The 15,692-nt window shown below is 42.4% G+C and overlaps 2 protein-coding genes and 1 long non-coding RNA gene across 3 annotated transcripts; 2 read left to right on the top strand and 1 right to left on the bottom strand.

The window, feature by feature from the left end:
- The first annotated feature begins 5,610 nt into the window (after window positions 1–5,610).
- Window positions 5,611–11,977, top strand: LOC145710652 (uncharacterized). Its single transcript, XM_081788448.1, has 8 exons — window positions 5,611–5,756; window positions 9,817–10,179; window positions 10,221–10,352; window positions 10,492–10,595; window positions 10,680–10,965; window positions 11,270–11,386; window positions 11,584–11,700; window positions 11,789–11,977. The coding sequence occupies exons 1-8, from the start codon at window positions 5,735–5,737 to the stop codon at window positions 11,875–11,877; spliced, it is 1,230 nt and encodes a 409-aa protein (XP_081644574.1). The 5' UTR covers window positions 5,611–5,734; the 3' UTR covers window positions 11,878–11,977.
- Window positions 11,978–12,380: 403 nt separating this feature from the next.
- Window positions 12,381–12,747, top strand: LOC145709492 (uncharacterized). Its single transcript, XR_014134896.1, has 2 exons — window positions 12,381–12,573; window positions 12,633–12,747. It is a non-coding gene; the product is annotated as an uncharacterized LOC145709492 (long non-coding RNA).
- Window positions 12,748–13,213: 466 nt separating this feature from the next.
- Window positions 13,214–15,519, bottom strand: LOC145709955 (UMP-CMP kinase-like). Its single transcript, XM_081787638.1, has 7 exons — window positions 15,385–15,519; window positions 15,042–15,225; window positions 14,492–14,604; window positions 14,304–14,450; window positions 14,095–14,193; window positions 13,969–14,050; window positions 13,214–13,922 (listed from the first exon to the last, which is right to left on the bottom strand). Exons 1-7 carry the CDS (start codon window positions 15,480–15,482, stop codon window positions 13,779–13,781), a joined length of 867 nt encoding a protein of 288 aa, XP_081643764.1. The 5' UTR covers window positions 15,483–15,519; the 3' UTR covers window positions 13,214–13,778.
- Window positions 15,520–15,692: the final 173 nt, after the last annotated feature.

Below are 15,692 nucleotides of genomic sequence, written 5' to 3'. Positions count from 1 at the left end.
GAGCCGCGCGTCGGCTTGGAATAAAAGAATAATTATATTTTAAGGGATCCCCCCCAAATTTCCTGAACTTTGACCCGTATCTACTTTTTTCTCGCCTTACGTATGAGGCTGATTTTGGGCGCAGATTAAAGCCCGTTTTTTACTGAACAAACGCATGCATGATAAGCCCTAGGTTCTAACATTCACTTATGCATTTGATGCCTCTTAAGTGACTTAAGTTGGCAAAAATGGCCATTTTGGGCCAACTTCAAGTTGTATCTACTTTTTTTTGGCCTTTTGAATTCCCAAAATCTCTTGATTTTTATAAAGTTAAGACCCTCGGCTACATTTGCATGCATGTTCATGATGATTGAAAAAGTAGACAAAATTTTTCTCGTTGTAAAACTTTCGGCCGTAATTTTAGCCATTTTTTGGAGTCTTTTTGCTCTCTGGCACCACCAAGTGATAATTTTTTTTCTCTAAAACTAGTTTTTTCTTGATAAGGGCGTTATATGCTTTCAAATAAGCCCTTATTTGCCTCGTTATCAAGACTTACAAATTTCGAAAAAATCGAAAATTTTCTCTAAGTATAGATTATAATGCAATTTCAAAGCGCTGTCACGGGTTATCACGTGATCCAGGGCCCTTGATATTATAGTAAAAAATGACCCTCAGATCACGAGGAATCCAAATATGTACCTCTCGATACTTTTTGGGAAAATTTTTCGGATCGGGGGGGGGATCCCTTAAATTTTCAACACCGGGGTTAACTCTAAGCAGAAAGGGTTCGGTAATTCTGTTTTTAGAAACAAAGAGGCCAAGTTTCTGTTCGCCTTTCAACTTGCTCGAGTGCTGTTAAGGGTTTATGATCGAGCGCAAGTGGGATTTAATTGTTTTTAGTAAATTTAGCGATAAAAGCGCCGCGCTTTCCGTTTTCTCGAGTGCTCACATTTCAAATTATCAAATGTTTGCTCAAGTGCTACTTTATCAATGAGGCGACCTATACGAATCATATCCTGGGGATTAGCTCGGCTCCGACATATCCTAAGATCTCCGGAAAGAGGCGCTAGTTTCCTTCAGTTTGAATGCTACTAAATATGACCGTAAGGGAGTGGTATTGTTTGTTTTCGCAAGTGCTAAACTGATTGAATGCTAAGGTAATGAGTATCTGTAGCTACCCCTTATCAAATTATACATCTTCTTTATTCCTAAATAGACTCCAGAATCTGGAGGCCAGATATTTGGCACGATTCAGAAAAAAAAACAGGGCGAGGAAAAATATGATCAATTTACTGTGGTTGTGGTGGTTCTTTTGATGAAAAGTAAAAATACAAAAAATCCAATTTCGACAATCTCGCCTGAGCACCTGTCAATAGTTTATAAATATTTGAGGTGAATAAAACTTCGGAAGTGGCTCTTTTTGGATAACGAGATCGCCTCTTTGGAGCGCCGCGATTCAAATACTTTTTTTCCAGTGGTGCTCATTTTGGACAAGAAATAGGCCAATGCGATTATGGCGAATCTACTTTCTAGCTTGGAGTTAATTATGTTTGTTTTAATAATTTCAAGAGAGCCGGGCGTCGATTTATGAGGAAAGATTGAATTTACAATAGACGGGAGACCATCGAACTGGCGCCGGGAAAGGGGTCATTTTAATCGTTTCCGTCGTCGTTGGGGCACACACCCCAGGAATTTATATTTTGCGGCTTTGCGCCGTTTGCATTCTTGACAAAGCCATCAATTCTATGCAAAGTAAACAACCCACTAACCAACAAATTAAGGTCGCGCCAATCACCCAATCGATCTAACCCTGTAAATCGTACATAAAGTTAACCCTTTAAACAAATACCGGCCAATTTTCGGACATGAGACTTTTATTCAAGATAATTTTACTCATGCTTTTGCATCTCTGCTGAAAAAGTTGATGATTTAGATATTATTGAAAGTTCGATTATGCAGAATGGAAAGGCGGGGTTGTTTATGGCTCGCTATTTAACTAGATAATAAGTTGTTGAAATTAGTAAACGTCAGATGGGGCCGGATTTTGTATAGAATTTCACGCGCGGCTACGGGGTGATTGGGGCGCTCGAATACTAACCACAATCAGGTTCAAACAAACCGAGCAAAATGAGCTCGTTGCGCGGCGATTCGCAAACCTCACCCGCCGTATTCATTAGCCGAGGAATTTTAATTCTACCAAAATCTCGGCTGCTCCACAAACCTAAACACGGGCCCCTCTAATGGCAAACTTGCAGATGCCGCGTGAATTCCGCTGCAATTTCTTTTCAACCCGGGTTTTTCCTAGCGATCTTTTCAAATGTTACAATTAACCTCCGAAGTATAAGTTTAACCTTTTCCTGCGTATTTATCAAAAGTTAGACAACTGTATAGACAAATTTTGAAAAAGTCGCGTGCGGCTATTTTATAATTCGAAAATCACCTTCAATTCAATCTGTTTATATGTATTTGTCATCTTATCCATAAATTAGGGGATGAAACAGAGCCTTAGTTTAATGCGAAGAATAAAAAACTGGCATTTGTCTTATGGGCGTTCGAAAGAATCGGAACATGTGCCCGCGCTCGTCCCAAGTGTGCGCCTTGAAAGTTAACAAGCGAGTAAATAAGTCCAGACTGAGCTGATCGCTGCGGTGGGCGGACTGCTATAAAATCGGACTTCTAAGAAACGCGCTTTGCATAGTTCCGCCTCGTTTGCCCAAGGAGCGGGCCTTGAATCAATTGATCCCATTTGGACGATATTGACGCGTTTCTTCAATGCATTGCAGCTTTCTGTGTCCATGCCAAACGCATGCTACTGTAATTTGAATTAATAATAAAGTTGGAGCGCAATTCCGGCATTGATCGGCTTCAATAAATCTCCATCGAAGTCAAAACTAGGAAGACGAGGAATTTATGGCGCCCTCGAGTGCCCCGAAGCTGAATTATAAATTTTTCTTGGCAAGAGGGCATAATTCCGACCATCATCATACAGTGCGTGTTTTCTCTTCGCTGCGGCGCGCTTTGATCCTGTGTGCCAACTGCCTAGAAGTTTGGAAGAAAACATTCACTGGCTAATTTGAAATGTAATTGCAAGTGTTGTGCAAATTCGGTTATGCACAGGTGGAGCAAGGAGTGGACAGGCAACCCTTATTAGCCTTAGAGCCTCACAAGTACCCGAGTGTTTACTGTAAATAGCAGCGCGTGTCGACGCACAATAAATCCATCCAGCTGAGCTCCTTCCTAACAACACCTTCTTGGGCGAAAAAGTGATTTTCTCAAAACAAAAATCGCTTAATTTTATAAAGAAAAAGGACCCTAATTGCCAGTGATATCTTCTCGGAAATAAGTCTTAGTCAGAAAAACGAGTTACTTAATTTGCAGTGAGAGTGTGAGACTTCCTCCCAAATTGCGCGAAAGCGATCTTCGGGGTGCGTTTGATCTTCTGGCAGAATTTCTGGGGGAGGGGAGGATCAGCTCTCCGATCTCGAGTGCAAGCGGTTGTGATAAAAGATTCGGAAAGTGGCGAACTCAGATTCCGCAAAATGAAAATTCGCGCCACTTGAGCAGTCCGGCAAATACTCAGAAAGAAGAACTGGCAGACATTCTTGTTTAGAAAGTTGGAAGGATGCCGGTGCACGAAGGAGACACCGAGTTGCTCGAAAATTGGCGCCTTGGCGAGTCCTCCACAGGAACTGATTTCGATTCGGAGGCGATAAGGGAGGAAAATATTCACGCACTTCCGAGTGCATTGCCAACAGCCCCAAACAAAACTTGAGCAGTGGAGATTGAGGAATGAAAGAAGCAAGGGAAAATTGTATTATTTACCGTTGAACTTATGCGGCTCTACAAAATGCAGACTCTATTAACTCGCTCTGGGCAATATGTAGCGAAACCAGTTTAAAAACTCGGACCCATATGTCACCTTTGGCCCCGTTTCAGAAACATTGAATTAGGAAAATATCATTTCAGAAATAAGCAAAAAAATTACAAGGCTAATATACATGTAAGCAGGGAGAGGCGGGCTTTTGGCAGATTACTCGAAATATATTCCTTCCTTGGCGAGCGTAAAATCATTTGATGGCGGTGGTGGAGCCGCCCCCAAGCTTGTCACTATTAACTTGCATTATGGAAATGAGAAGGTGGTCCTGGTTTATTAAAATATGGAAGAAACTGTGTTGTGCCCGTTTTAAACATTATTTACTCGTGTGATCATCTGGGAGCGGGACTGGCGCACGGCCAGGGCACAGTCGATTTTGTTTAACCCTTTTCCTGCTCAGCCAGAAACAGAACTCCGGAAGACTCAAACGATTAGCAGCGAATTGTCGCCACTCGAGCAATAAGACGGGATCAACCTAATAACTGTAAAACTAGCTTGCCCGCTTGAAAACCTTGCAATTTCCGGAGAGCCAGGCTTGCTTCCTTTCTTAACCCCTTCGCACGAATCAACCAAGGCTTTGAAACTTGTTAGACTATAGATAATATGCGAGGATAAGACGGGTTTTTTTTTATCGCTGCGGTCCTTTTTTTATAAATAGAAAGATTTGTGACTTGATTTACTAAAAAATTACCCAATATGCAAGCAAGGAGTAAAACATCGCCTTCATTATGTTTTGAGGTTTTTCTGAGCAGTAACCAAAACATTCTTTGATTTGTTTAGCTCGAAACAGGGAGGGATAAAAAATTCGTAGAAAAATCGTAGCTTTGTAACAAAGAAGCAAAAATATTTACGAGTAAATTCAAAGCGCCAATTACGAAGTACATAATCAGTTCTTGGTCAAATGACTGTTTTTATTCAATCTGGCGAGGTCAGCTGACGGATTGAATATTTTCATATTTGGCGGAAGATGTCAGCGTCCGGCCGTTTCGAAAAGGCCTTTGCCGACAGTTGTCAACTCGTGTCATCGAAGATTACCGACGATATTTAACAATCAGAGCAAGTAATTAACACCTTTCCTAAGCCCCCGCTCTAATCCCGGCTCACCTTAATAGCCAACTTTTCTTTTCGTTCCGTAAGCTAAATAATAACTATATATAATATATCAATATCCTCCCGCAAAGCTGACGGTAAAAAAAGGAAACGAGCTCTTAATTACTGGTACTCAAGTCAATTTACCACGAACTCTGACAACTCAGGGCTCATAAATGAATTCCTAGTCGGCATAAGCCTTGTTGCCTTAATAATTATTTATTTGACGCGATAGGCTCCTTGTTTCTTCACTTGATCTGCTTCATAATGCAGCGGGACTATGTGCAGCTTCTTACCGTTGCCTCTTTCTTTGGCAAACAGCTCGACAATTAAACTTTTTGCTTCCGTCAGTCGGACGTTTGTGGCGGCCGGATGAGCGCGTAGATGTTTGAGTGTGTCGAGCGGCGGCATTCTTGGCACATGGGCGCATGTTCCTTGTTCCATTGTTGCGCAAGGGCTCGGCCGAGTTGCCATTTGACCCCGGCGAAAACCTAGAACACATGTTTTCCCTGTAGACGGTATCCGACCCAGCCCTGTTTAGGCTCGCTAGTCGGACGCTTTAACCCCATAACGCGCAGGTCCGCCACCGAGCGCGCGCACGCGCGCCACCTCCAAGAGAACGCACGCGCTAGCACCGCGCTGAAATCGCCCCTTTACCCACAACAACTGAAAACATTGAATAGGAAATTCCACAAATCAACGTTCCTCAGTTTTATTAAAAGCTTAAAAACAAACTCAAGAAACAAGAGACTTTCAACGAAGAAATCCGAGCTATTCTTAAAGCGACGAAGAATGAAGCTCTCCACATTTATTGGTGAGTACTTTTAGTAAATAAACCTTATAATGTTCTTGATTGTATATTTTTAAAATAAATTAGTAATAACAATAATTGATAATTAAAAAAAATCACATGGATAGACAATATCGTTAATCGATTACAGCATATTTATTTCATGGGAAAACCATAAAAGTCAATCTATAACAAAACAGAGTCTTTTTTTAACTGAAGACGTGTAAAATCCAATACGGCCTCCAAAACGAGCTTTTGCTATTTACGCTCATTTATTCATTTAACCAAACTGCAAAAAGGTTATCTGTAAGATAAAATGTTAATGAGGTCTTTGAACTGAACTGAGCAGCTTTTCAACAAGCAGGTTCGCTAATTAAGTGGTATCAAGGCATTTCCTTCATGTGGTATTTTGATCAGCTGAGCATGCGGGGCCAAGTGTCGCGATTTGGGGCTCTAATTAGTTGGAATGTTGCAAAAAATTTCGAGGATTTTTGAAGCTCGGCAAGTGACCACTAGCTAGCAGGTGGTCACTGGTCGGGATGCCCCTAATTGATCCCTCAATTGAAACCGGGCGTGCTTTTTGAGGTGTCACGTGATCACGCTAAGCGGAACATTCTTCAAAAGAGCTAGCAGGCTACCTACCCTAATTTTCTTATATAGTTAAGCCATTCTACTTGTTTTAAAGGCTTTCATCGAGACAGGACTTACTCGGGCGAAAAGTGAGAGTTACATAAAATATACAAGGCCGGAATCAAATTAACATTCCAAATTATAAAAATGAATCTCTTGGGCTCGCCCTGCTTTGGGTGCACACTGAGCAGAAGTGTTATTGAAACAAACCGCCCTCCAAGTACTCCTCTGCCCGTTCCGCGATAAGACACACTTCTTCGCACCTAACGCCAAATTTACACTTATCAATTTCTTTCGACGAGCAACACTTGTGAGCTGGTTATGTCCAAAACACCAACATTGCATCCAGGAACAACTCAAGTGTCCACTTCCTCCAATTAGCGCCAATCCAACTTATCGCGATTTATAAAACTTCTCTCTCATGAAATTTAAGCCGACTTGCCACCTCGATAAACTGGCTAAACTTGCGAGCCTTCTTTCAATTATCGAAAACGTTACCAAGCTTGATTCCCAGAATTTGATCGCTATATTTTTAATGATAATATGTATATAAGTGCAGATAGATGCGCCTTGTTGCTCTATCTGCGTGATAAGGAGGACTAGAAAGCTCTAGCGGCGGCATTAAAGAGTTACGAGCTCAGTGCGATTTGTGCGGCTGCAACGGTGTATGTACTTAACTAGCAGTGCCGATTCACACTTACGGGCTTTGGGGTAATGAAAGGGCCGCTTAAATCGGTATATCGGGGCTAATCGCGCACCCCAAGCCAGCTTATAGATCGGATCGACCTCGTTTTGGTCAGAATGCGACGCTTCTCACGGCCAGTAGCGGAACTATCTCACAGTAGTAATCGGGTAATCCACTTGTAATGCAGCAGCGTGACTTTCTCTTTGCTAAATCATTTTTGCGAATATTCACGAGCTGATTGCACCTGTCGAGTTGCATATCCATATACATGCGCTAGAATATCCTCTTTCCCGTAAAAACCAAATATAAGCCGGCGCCGAACTTCTCACGGGGCAGCAATTAAGAGTAAATATTCAAGAAATCACGGAATCCAGCGACTGGAAGTCGCTCTTATCGCTCTTTATTTCCTGCAGAGCTGTTTACACTTGTGTTGATTCGAGAGATAGATTTACTGTTTACCAATCAAAATAGCATATTCTAAACAACGCTCCCCTCCATCTTGCACGGCGATAGTATCGGGCCTTTCTCCTTGTTTGGAAACAGAAATTGTGACTCTTTATCGCCGATTGCCAATACAAACGCAACCCTCGACCCTAAGACAGGGCGAGCTCTGTTGCGAGCTAAGCCGACCTTCTAGCGGCGAATTTCACCTACTCAAGTTATTTCCAACTTACGGATAATATGCATACAGCATGCAAGAAGCAACAGTCCAAATAACAACCGGTACAAGGAAGCAAAGCAAAACTAGCGACTGTAAGAGTTACAGTCTAAGCCGACTTTTGTGTCTTTTACTTTAGAAAGCAATTGTGTGTTCAAAAGCGTTTAGAAATGAGAAATATTGGTAAAAGTAAATGAGTTCACAAATGGCAAAGAAAAGCGCTGAAACCTAAATCGGGTGAAACTAATCGGCCTTGCGGAGCCATTTTTGCGTTTTTCTTTCGTTTTTGTCGGAAATTCATCAATCCAGCAGAGACCTGAATCGCTCAGCGCCAAGTCGCCCGCAGCACGCAGCTTAGCCCAGATAATCGAGAAAGGGGGGCTCAACGGATGCAGATTAAAAATTCAAAGCCATAAGGGGGTACTATGCTTTTGTTAATTGAACGTCGCGAAATATCGCCGCAGCCATAAAATCAGCGTGAAGCGATAGAGCCTCACATTTCCGATTGCGGCCTCCTGAGGCCATTTCCGCCCAGGTGCCCAAATTTTCTTAGTGCTCTTGGGAATGGTGGGAGCGCGGGTGATTTATGAGCCTGGTTTGGCCAACTTTCGACCTTTTTATGGCGCAGCTGGATTTTCGGAAATTGAACTTCAACAGGCACTTAGATGGAACAGCACTGGAAGTGATACTGGGGAAGAAACACTCGTAATCTCTCAGCTGAGAAACCTTTAACCCCTGAGCGCGTCCAGGTGCACCGCTGTGGCCTTTTGAAGGCGAGTTGTAGGTACGAACGCGGGCTAACAAGCAGTGGTATAAAAGCGAACATCATTTGCGAATTTCGTCTTTTCTTGGCTGTGGTTTCAAATTGAGCCGAGACTGTTAGGCAGGCCGGAGCGAGCCGCGGAATTGGGTTCTGCGGGCTCGCCAGGTCGTCTAATTGTCTCAAGTACGAGGTACTACAAGCCCGGCTACAATCAAAGCTCTGAAATTCTTGATTCGATTTCTAATTTTTCAGATTCTTGAGAAAGGAGCAGGGGAGCATGTCATCTTTCCAGAGGGCTTGTGAATCGTGTGAATGCTGTTATGTGATTTTAGGAACAAAACGCGTAGTTTTTTCAGAGCACAAGTTAAGAGCGGCCTTAGCCACAGGATTAGGAAGGGCGAGCTAGATTGTCTTTAGAAGCAGGGTATCTGCGCGCCCGATAAAAAGACCAGATAACGTTTCAAAAAAAAAAAACTGAAAAAGAGGGAGTCTCAGGTGTGGCGTATCTTCAACCACGGAGCGCTTGGAAGTTGCCGAGCGTTGCTCATCGAAAGTGTCCGGCAACGCGTCCAAATATTTAGCGCAATGAGTAGATAATCCTGCAAATTTGTCTAAACAAGTCAACCGGAAACGCTGGAATGTCCCAATCGCGCCCGGCTCTAGTCCGAAGGCATCTATCCCTTCTTAGAACGAGTTATTATGGGCAATGGCGATATCCGCTTTGTGTTCTCTGATAAGCTTAATCTTCTCCTTCTTGAGAGTTTTAAGTGGCTGATGGGCCTCTAGATATTGCGACTGATCCGCGCCCGCAGCAGTCAGCTAAGCTGGAAATTTTCGAGATATTCTTCACCAGGCCGATATTTAGACATGCTCCGAGGAATCCCGCGCACTAAACTTTTCAAAAACGCTGTTAAAATCACACGTTGTTTATCAAAAGCATTTCCAGTTCAAGTGTTAATTAATAAATAATCGACCAAGTTCTAAATGGAATTTAGAATATTCACATTTCGAATTTTTGATTGAATTTGGCGATTTAAAGTTGATTTGTTATCAATTATAAATTCGATATTTTAGCTAATCTCTAGCAGTTTTTGATCTGAAAGTCGCTTTTTTTCGGAAAAGTACTTTGTTTTGCATCAAGAACGCGATGGGCGCATCCGTGCACATGCAGCAATTCTGAGCGCTCGTTACATTCCATCGCCCGTGGAATTTCAATTACACGCTGTGCGCCGTGTACTCGATTATTACTGTAATTAATAAGTTATTTGGACTCTAATGTACATCGCGAATCAGTTTCCATCATCGCTTCCATTTCTTTTTGGATCATGTTTTAATTTTTCGTTTTTAGCTTTGACACAGCTGGCAAATGCAGCGTCGGAGACAGTTAAAGTAGAAGTTGGAAAGCGGCTGAGACTTAGCTGCGACTACTCTGGCGTTTACGTCGAGCTGAGTAGAGAAATCAAAGAAGCAAGTCGCAGGAGATCGACGACCTCGGTTCTGCTTCTCAGAATTGAAGATCAGGATGTGATGATGATAGACACCAAGGATCGCCAGTGGAACTTTAACGCTGCCCTGTCGCGCTACTCCGCGGACGACAACAACTCGAGACTGATTACTGAGCTCGCTCAAGCACAGTTTAGCGACGAGGGCGTCTATCACTGCAAAGATGTCACCAAGAAAATCATCAACACGATTAATGTCGTCGTCATTTGTAAGTTGAGAAATTTCTTTCGAATTATTATTTTTGTTTAGCCAAACCAAACGTGTCATCATTATTCGCCGATGATTTCGCAGTGGAAAGCGGAAGTACCCAATTTTACGTTGGCAAGTGCTCAGCACGAGATGCAAAGCCCGCCGTGCGCATAACGTGGGAAGATGATAAAGGTACCTTCCCATAAATTCTCACACTGCGCCAAGACGCGTAATTGACTTATGCGTTTTGGTTTCTCGCGGCAAGTGGGTGCTATAACTCAAGCGTCAAGTTTTTGGCAACGGCGCAAAATGGGGACTCAAATCAATTTAGGAAAGCCCGTAACCGCAATCGAAAAGACCACCAGAGCGGGCTTGACCGCCGAAACTTCGTCCGAGCTTCGCATCGATACTGTTCGCAGGAGCCAGCACCAACAGGTAATAGAATGAAGAAGCTACCTTTTACAACAAAGATTTTTTGAAATTGGCTATTGCTTTTGAAAGCTTATTTAAAATTTTCAGCGGCGATATCGATGCAAAATATCACAAGATGGCGCCGTTATGTACACTTCCAACTTCTCGAAAGCGATGAACGTCGAGTACCTGCCCGAGATCACGGCCATTTCGACGTTTTCAATCGATGCCAATAAGGAGATCCCCGTGGAGTCGAACTTCACGCATTCTGTTGGCTCAAGCGTGCGTTTCCTTTGCGCAAGCACTGGCAACCCGCTGCCGAGAGTTTCCTGGAGTATCGCGAACAAGACAGCAGATGAGTACGCGCACTGGACGGAGGAAGCCACTGAGAGCGGTAAGATTCTTTCTCGATTGCGAGGTCATCCTCGGCCCGAGCTTGTCCAGGTGGGAATGCGACGGAAGCGGAGTGCGCACTGCTCAAAGTGACCCGCCGCGGTGATAACCTCCGCTACACAAATAATTCCACTTTTGTGATAAAGACAATAGAGGTCGAAGATAGATAAGCCCTGGAAGTCGAATGTTATTCTGCCTTCTCTCCAGGAACAATATCATATTCAAATAGCTTCATGCTCCGCCGCTTTTCTCAAAACCGGAAACCGGGCGACCTTTTCTCTTCCTTATTTGACGGTGGACTTTAGGCACATACATTTCAACCACGAGCTTGAAGAAATCGGATGAGGACTTCATGTTCGTCTGCTCCACCACCAACCGACACGGCTCAGTCACTTCCGACTATGTTCGGCTACTTGTAGAAGGTAAACAGCGCATATTTAATGCTTCTCATGATCTTTACGTGAGTCGTATTATTTTGGCCGGCGAGAAATCGCAAATGGTATTTTCGTCGCGCTGCCCGATGTGAGCACTATTATTAAGTGCTTTGCTTTGGTCAAATTACAATTTGCTTTGAAATCACACTTCGAACATGATTCGGTTAACTCACGAGCCTGTTTAGATGTTCCTAATGCGGCAGGGGCGCTGGGTCTCCTCTGGGCTCTTGTTGGAGTCATCGGAGTTGTCATGATCGTCGCGCTTTGTATGCTCTTTAATCGTTGGATTCAGCAACGTAGATGTAAGTAGAACCTCTTTTTATCTTTTTCTGGCTAACTATCAAAAGATATTCTCGACGAAGGGTACCCTGGAATAACATTTTTTTGTAGCTGGCATCTATAAAACTGAAACGTTAAAAGAAGAAGACGTGCCGTCGCTATCAGATATGTCAAAAAACAACAAGGAGTATTTTATGTAACTCGATGGGCAAGTGTCCGCGCGTAATTTCTTCAAATATTTCAACTGCCTAACTTAAATCAGACAAATGAACCCTGTCAAAAAACTTGACCGAACATTGACCTCTCACTTTTTCTATCTGTTTGTTCCAGCTCTTCCTGTACATAATTCTATTCTTCTTCTTCTCGACTGCTTGAGTACTGCTGCTGTTTGAATTTCAGCAGGCTACAGTAAGTAACGAATTTCTTCACCAGTTCAACGTACACCTTTGGCTACCCAAAAACCAAGTACAAAACCACTTTACCGTCTTGTGTTTTAAAATAAATGGCGTCCAAAAATAACAAACGCGTTCTATTCTTGATATTCTAGCTATATATTTTTGACAAAAATGCTTTTCTGATTAAAAAAATCTGTTTGCTAATGTGTAGTGATAAATGGCATCGAACAGTTTTTATCGAAAAAAATATCTTGTTTTCAACGGAAATGCCGTGTTTTTCAGGTTCACCTGCAGGCTGCAGCGAAGCGACGCTTTACTTTCATAAAATTCAGTCAGACTTCATTTCTCGAAACCAGGGCTTTTCTTTTATAATGTCCGGGAATAAATACGCAACCTACGATGATTTCGTGATCGAAGATATTGTTCGCAAATTTGGCCGTGAAACGGAAGAGAAACTCCAATCCATGTTTTCTAAGGCTAACCGTGAAGAGAAAGAGAAGAGTTAAAACACTTTACTTTGTTCCGATAGTTAGTTTACTTTTATCTCCTCAAAGTCAAAGGAGATTTCAACAAAGTTTATGAAACGTTGAAGAAAACACAAGAAGAAAAATTTGACAACATACGAACGGCTGAATTTAATCTTATCAAGGCTAGAATGGAATATGAAAATGCAAGGATCGGTTTGCAAGATTCTCTTATTTTTAGAAAAATGATGTGATGATTAACTACGGATCAAAGGTAAATTATGGAAGCAATAAACCTTGACTAAAGAGAGGAATTCCTCGCCCATTCTGTGGCTCACCCTCAGCTTGCCTTTGGAAAAAGCTTCGCTCCTCCGATAATTGAACCGCTTTTCAGCGCTGATCCATACGCTGATACAGAAGATTCATCTGACGAGCCTACTTCTCCTCCACAAAAAGAGAACCGACTCGGATAAGTTTTTCTGACAACTAAGATTGTGGACACAAATAAATTCGCAATGAGAAAAACCTTTTGATATTTAGGGGCTGAAATTATCATAAATATCAGAAGTGTTAGGTGTTGACACGGACTTTTGATTGCTAGAATCGAATCTAGCAAAAGGGGTATCTCGATTACGATATGTTTAATGAAAGTTGCAGAAGAAAGGAATTCAGTCTAACTCCCTGTGAATTCTTGTTGCTTGTATTTCTTTGTCATAGTAATTGTACAGTAGTGAGGATGAAGGCATGAAGAAGAAGGCTTGATGCTATCCAGACTTGAGGCAAACTTTCCATGCATTTCTGCTTCTTTTGATCGTCAGGACTTTCCTCCACTTTATGATAACTTTTAGATGTTGCCGGATGCTCTTTTCCTTGCCATTCATTTTTAGTGATCAATTTCTAGTGCTTCTTATTTCGAATTACTCTTACTAGTTATCTGCAGGATATAAAATCGTTGTTGTCTGCAGTTTACATTAAAGAACTAAATCCTTCGGATGCAAGACTTTCACCTAAAGCAAAAAAGTGCTATCGTTTTGAAAGCGAATTTTGATTTATTTTTCCCGCTAAGCAACTGACGACTGCTATTGGAGAGAATCCACGTGCTAATTATTAGTGTTTACGAAAGAAAGCATTGTCTAAGATTGGCCAGAGCACTTAGTAGACGTGCATAGACGGTGGTATGTTTTAAGGATTGCAACTCTTGAATTTCAACTATTGACGCGTCTACTAGCTGCACTGAAGGAGCTAGAACCCACCGGAAACATCAACCTGGAAGAAGCACAGAAAATAGGAGAATTGGAAATTATCTAAGTGTAATGCGAGGGGTATGAGCATAAAGAGGTCACCAGGTTGTGTCCTGTGAGTAAGGACGGGTCCATAGTGTGTCAACTGGAACAGAGTTAAGAACTACCAGTAAAAGCAAACTAATGATCACCAGAAACAGATGGCTGCTGGACATCGCTAAAGTCCTGCTCCACAATTTTGAGACGGCGTCTCCAACAGCTTCTTTCGATTGACTACAGATGGTTTATCGCATCTCGTTGAGGATTAAAAATCTTACCTTGAGTCAACTTCTCTGACTTTTCCTATGCCACGATAATGTTCAATTATTCCTTTGGTTGATTCTTCATATGTCTTAAACCTTTTTCTTAGGGCCTCTGTAGTCGCCATGAGCAAACTTTCATTAACTACGTTCACGAGGAAAGGTAGCCATACGATGTTTTCTTACTGTGGCATCTGGATTATTTAGATGAAGCTCATAACGATCCTATGTTGTCATCCGATCTGCCGGAGGTTTTTGCCCTTTCCATTATTCTCGCTTCACAGACTTCCAGGGGGCAGTTCAGATACAAAACTATTCTATCATCGGTTTTTCCATCCATTTGCTTTGTCCATCCTTCCAGATTGTCCAAATTTCTTAACTCGTCAATCAAACCAGCGAATTCATGGTCACTAACCTTGGGAATCCGTCGATCAGGAATTTGTCCTGTTCGCCGTTGCTCTCGGTCATGATTTTGTTCATCGCATTTTCGAGCAATTTGCATGTGATTTCTACAGGCACAATCGTTCCCTAATGAATATTTCTTACAAGATACATTTGAGAAGGAAAAAGTAAACAATTCCCATGTCCCATCTTTTGCCTCATTTTGATACAGCATGAGAAAACGCATATCACGAAAGCTAATCGCAAAGAAAGCGTAGTCTCATGCTGAGAATCTGACGCGATTTCAATTTCGAAATCGACAATGGAAGACAAGAGCCATCTGAACTAGTGTTTACTCGTTTTCCAGCGAGCAAACAGAAGCAAATGATGCACTGTAAAATTATTTTCAAAACGACCCTTTTTAAAACTCTAATTTTGCTTAGAAAAAGTCCTTCCTAGAAACGAATTTTTAAAATAAGTTAAGTAGCCAGAATTTTAGCAACAACGCAAAATTCAGGTAGACGACTCTAATCTGAAAAAAAAACTCTCTTTTACGGAACCAAATTGAATAGTTAGGCGTTTACCTGAACAATGCAGCTTTCGATAAGTTCTCCATAAGTGGAGCCGGCTCGTTTTCTTTCTTCGCGAAGGAGGTCGCCGGCGGAGAGGTGAGCAAGGCCATGCTTCTTGACGAGGAACTCACAGGCGGTACCTTTGCCCGCGCCTGGGCCGCCCAGAACGAAACACACTTTTGGCTTTCCCATTTCTCTAATTTAGCTTGTTTTAGTTTCTCCTTCAAAAATCGCCCCTGGAAGTTTATCGGCGCGGAGCCTCTCTAGCGCGCTTTCCACTGGCGGAATTCGCGCGGATATCTGTGCGCCAAGGGGTTAAAGGGGCCAATGGGTACTCTTAGGTTGTGAATTTTACCTGTAAAACGTTCGGAGGGAGTGTTGAAGACGCAGCATTCGCGCTAGTGCGGAGCCAGTGGCGCTGATTGGCTCCTTTCTCCGTGGGAGCCCGCCCATTGGAGCCGATTTTCCGACTTGAATGCCCCCATCAATGTTCCCCAGAGAAGCTCTCTCATTCATACATCTCTTCTGTCTAAATATAGAATTCTCTGAAATCCAAAATCGAAAATATTAGAATGCATCTTTGAATTGATATTTGGAAATTTACGATGTCGCTTGATTGGAGGAAATTCGCCTTTTTCTCGTCCGCAAGTTCTATTCCTTTAC

Source organism: Oikopleura dioica, chromosome XSR (genome assembly GCF_907165135.1).
Source record: "Oikopleura dioica chromosome XSR, OKI2018_I68_1.0, whole genome shotgun sequence".
NCBI lineage: Eukaryota > Metazoa > Chordata > Appendicularia > Copelata > Oikopleuridae > Oikopleura > Oikopleura dioica.
The sequence above is the reverse complement of the archived record's forward strand: the minus strand, read 5'-3'. Positions and strand labels throughout refer to the sequence as shown.

Bases quoted from the DNA above. Each gene is read 5' to 3' on its own strand.
- LOC145710652 (XM_081788448.1), top strand. From the start codon at position 5,735: ATGAAGCTCTCCACATTTATTG. The intron at 10,353-10,491 runs GTACCTTCCCAT...AAATCAATTTAG, and splicing joins AACGTGGGAAGATGATAAAG to GAAAGCCCGTAACCGCAATC. The intron at 10,596-10,679 runs GTAATAGAATGA...TAAAATTTTCAG, and splicing joins GCAGGAGCCAGCACCAACAG to CGGCGATATCGATGCAAAAT.
- LOC145709955 (XM_081787638.1), bottom strand. From the start codon at position 15,482: ATGGGCGGGCTCCCACGGAGAAAGGAGCCAATCAGCGCCACTGGCTCC. The intron at 15,226-15,384 runs GTAAAATTCACA...AAGCTAAATTAG, and splicing joins TCCCTCCGAACGTTTTACAG to AGAAATGGGAAAGCCAAAAG. The intron at 14,194-14,303 runs AGGATCGTTATG...CATGGCGACTAC, and splicing joins GGCAGATCGGATGACAACAT to AGAGGCCCTAAGAAAAAGGT.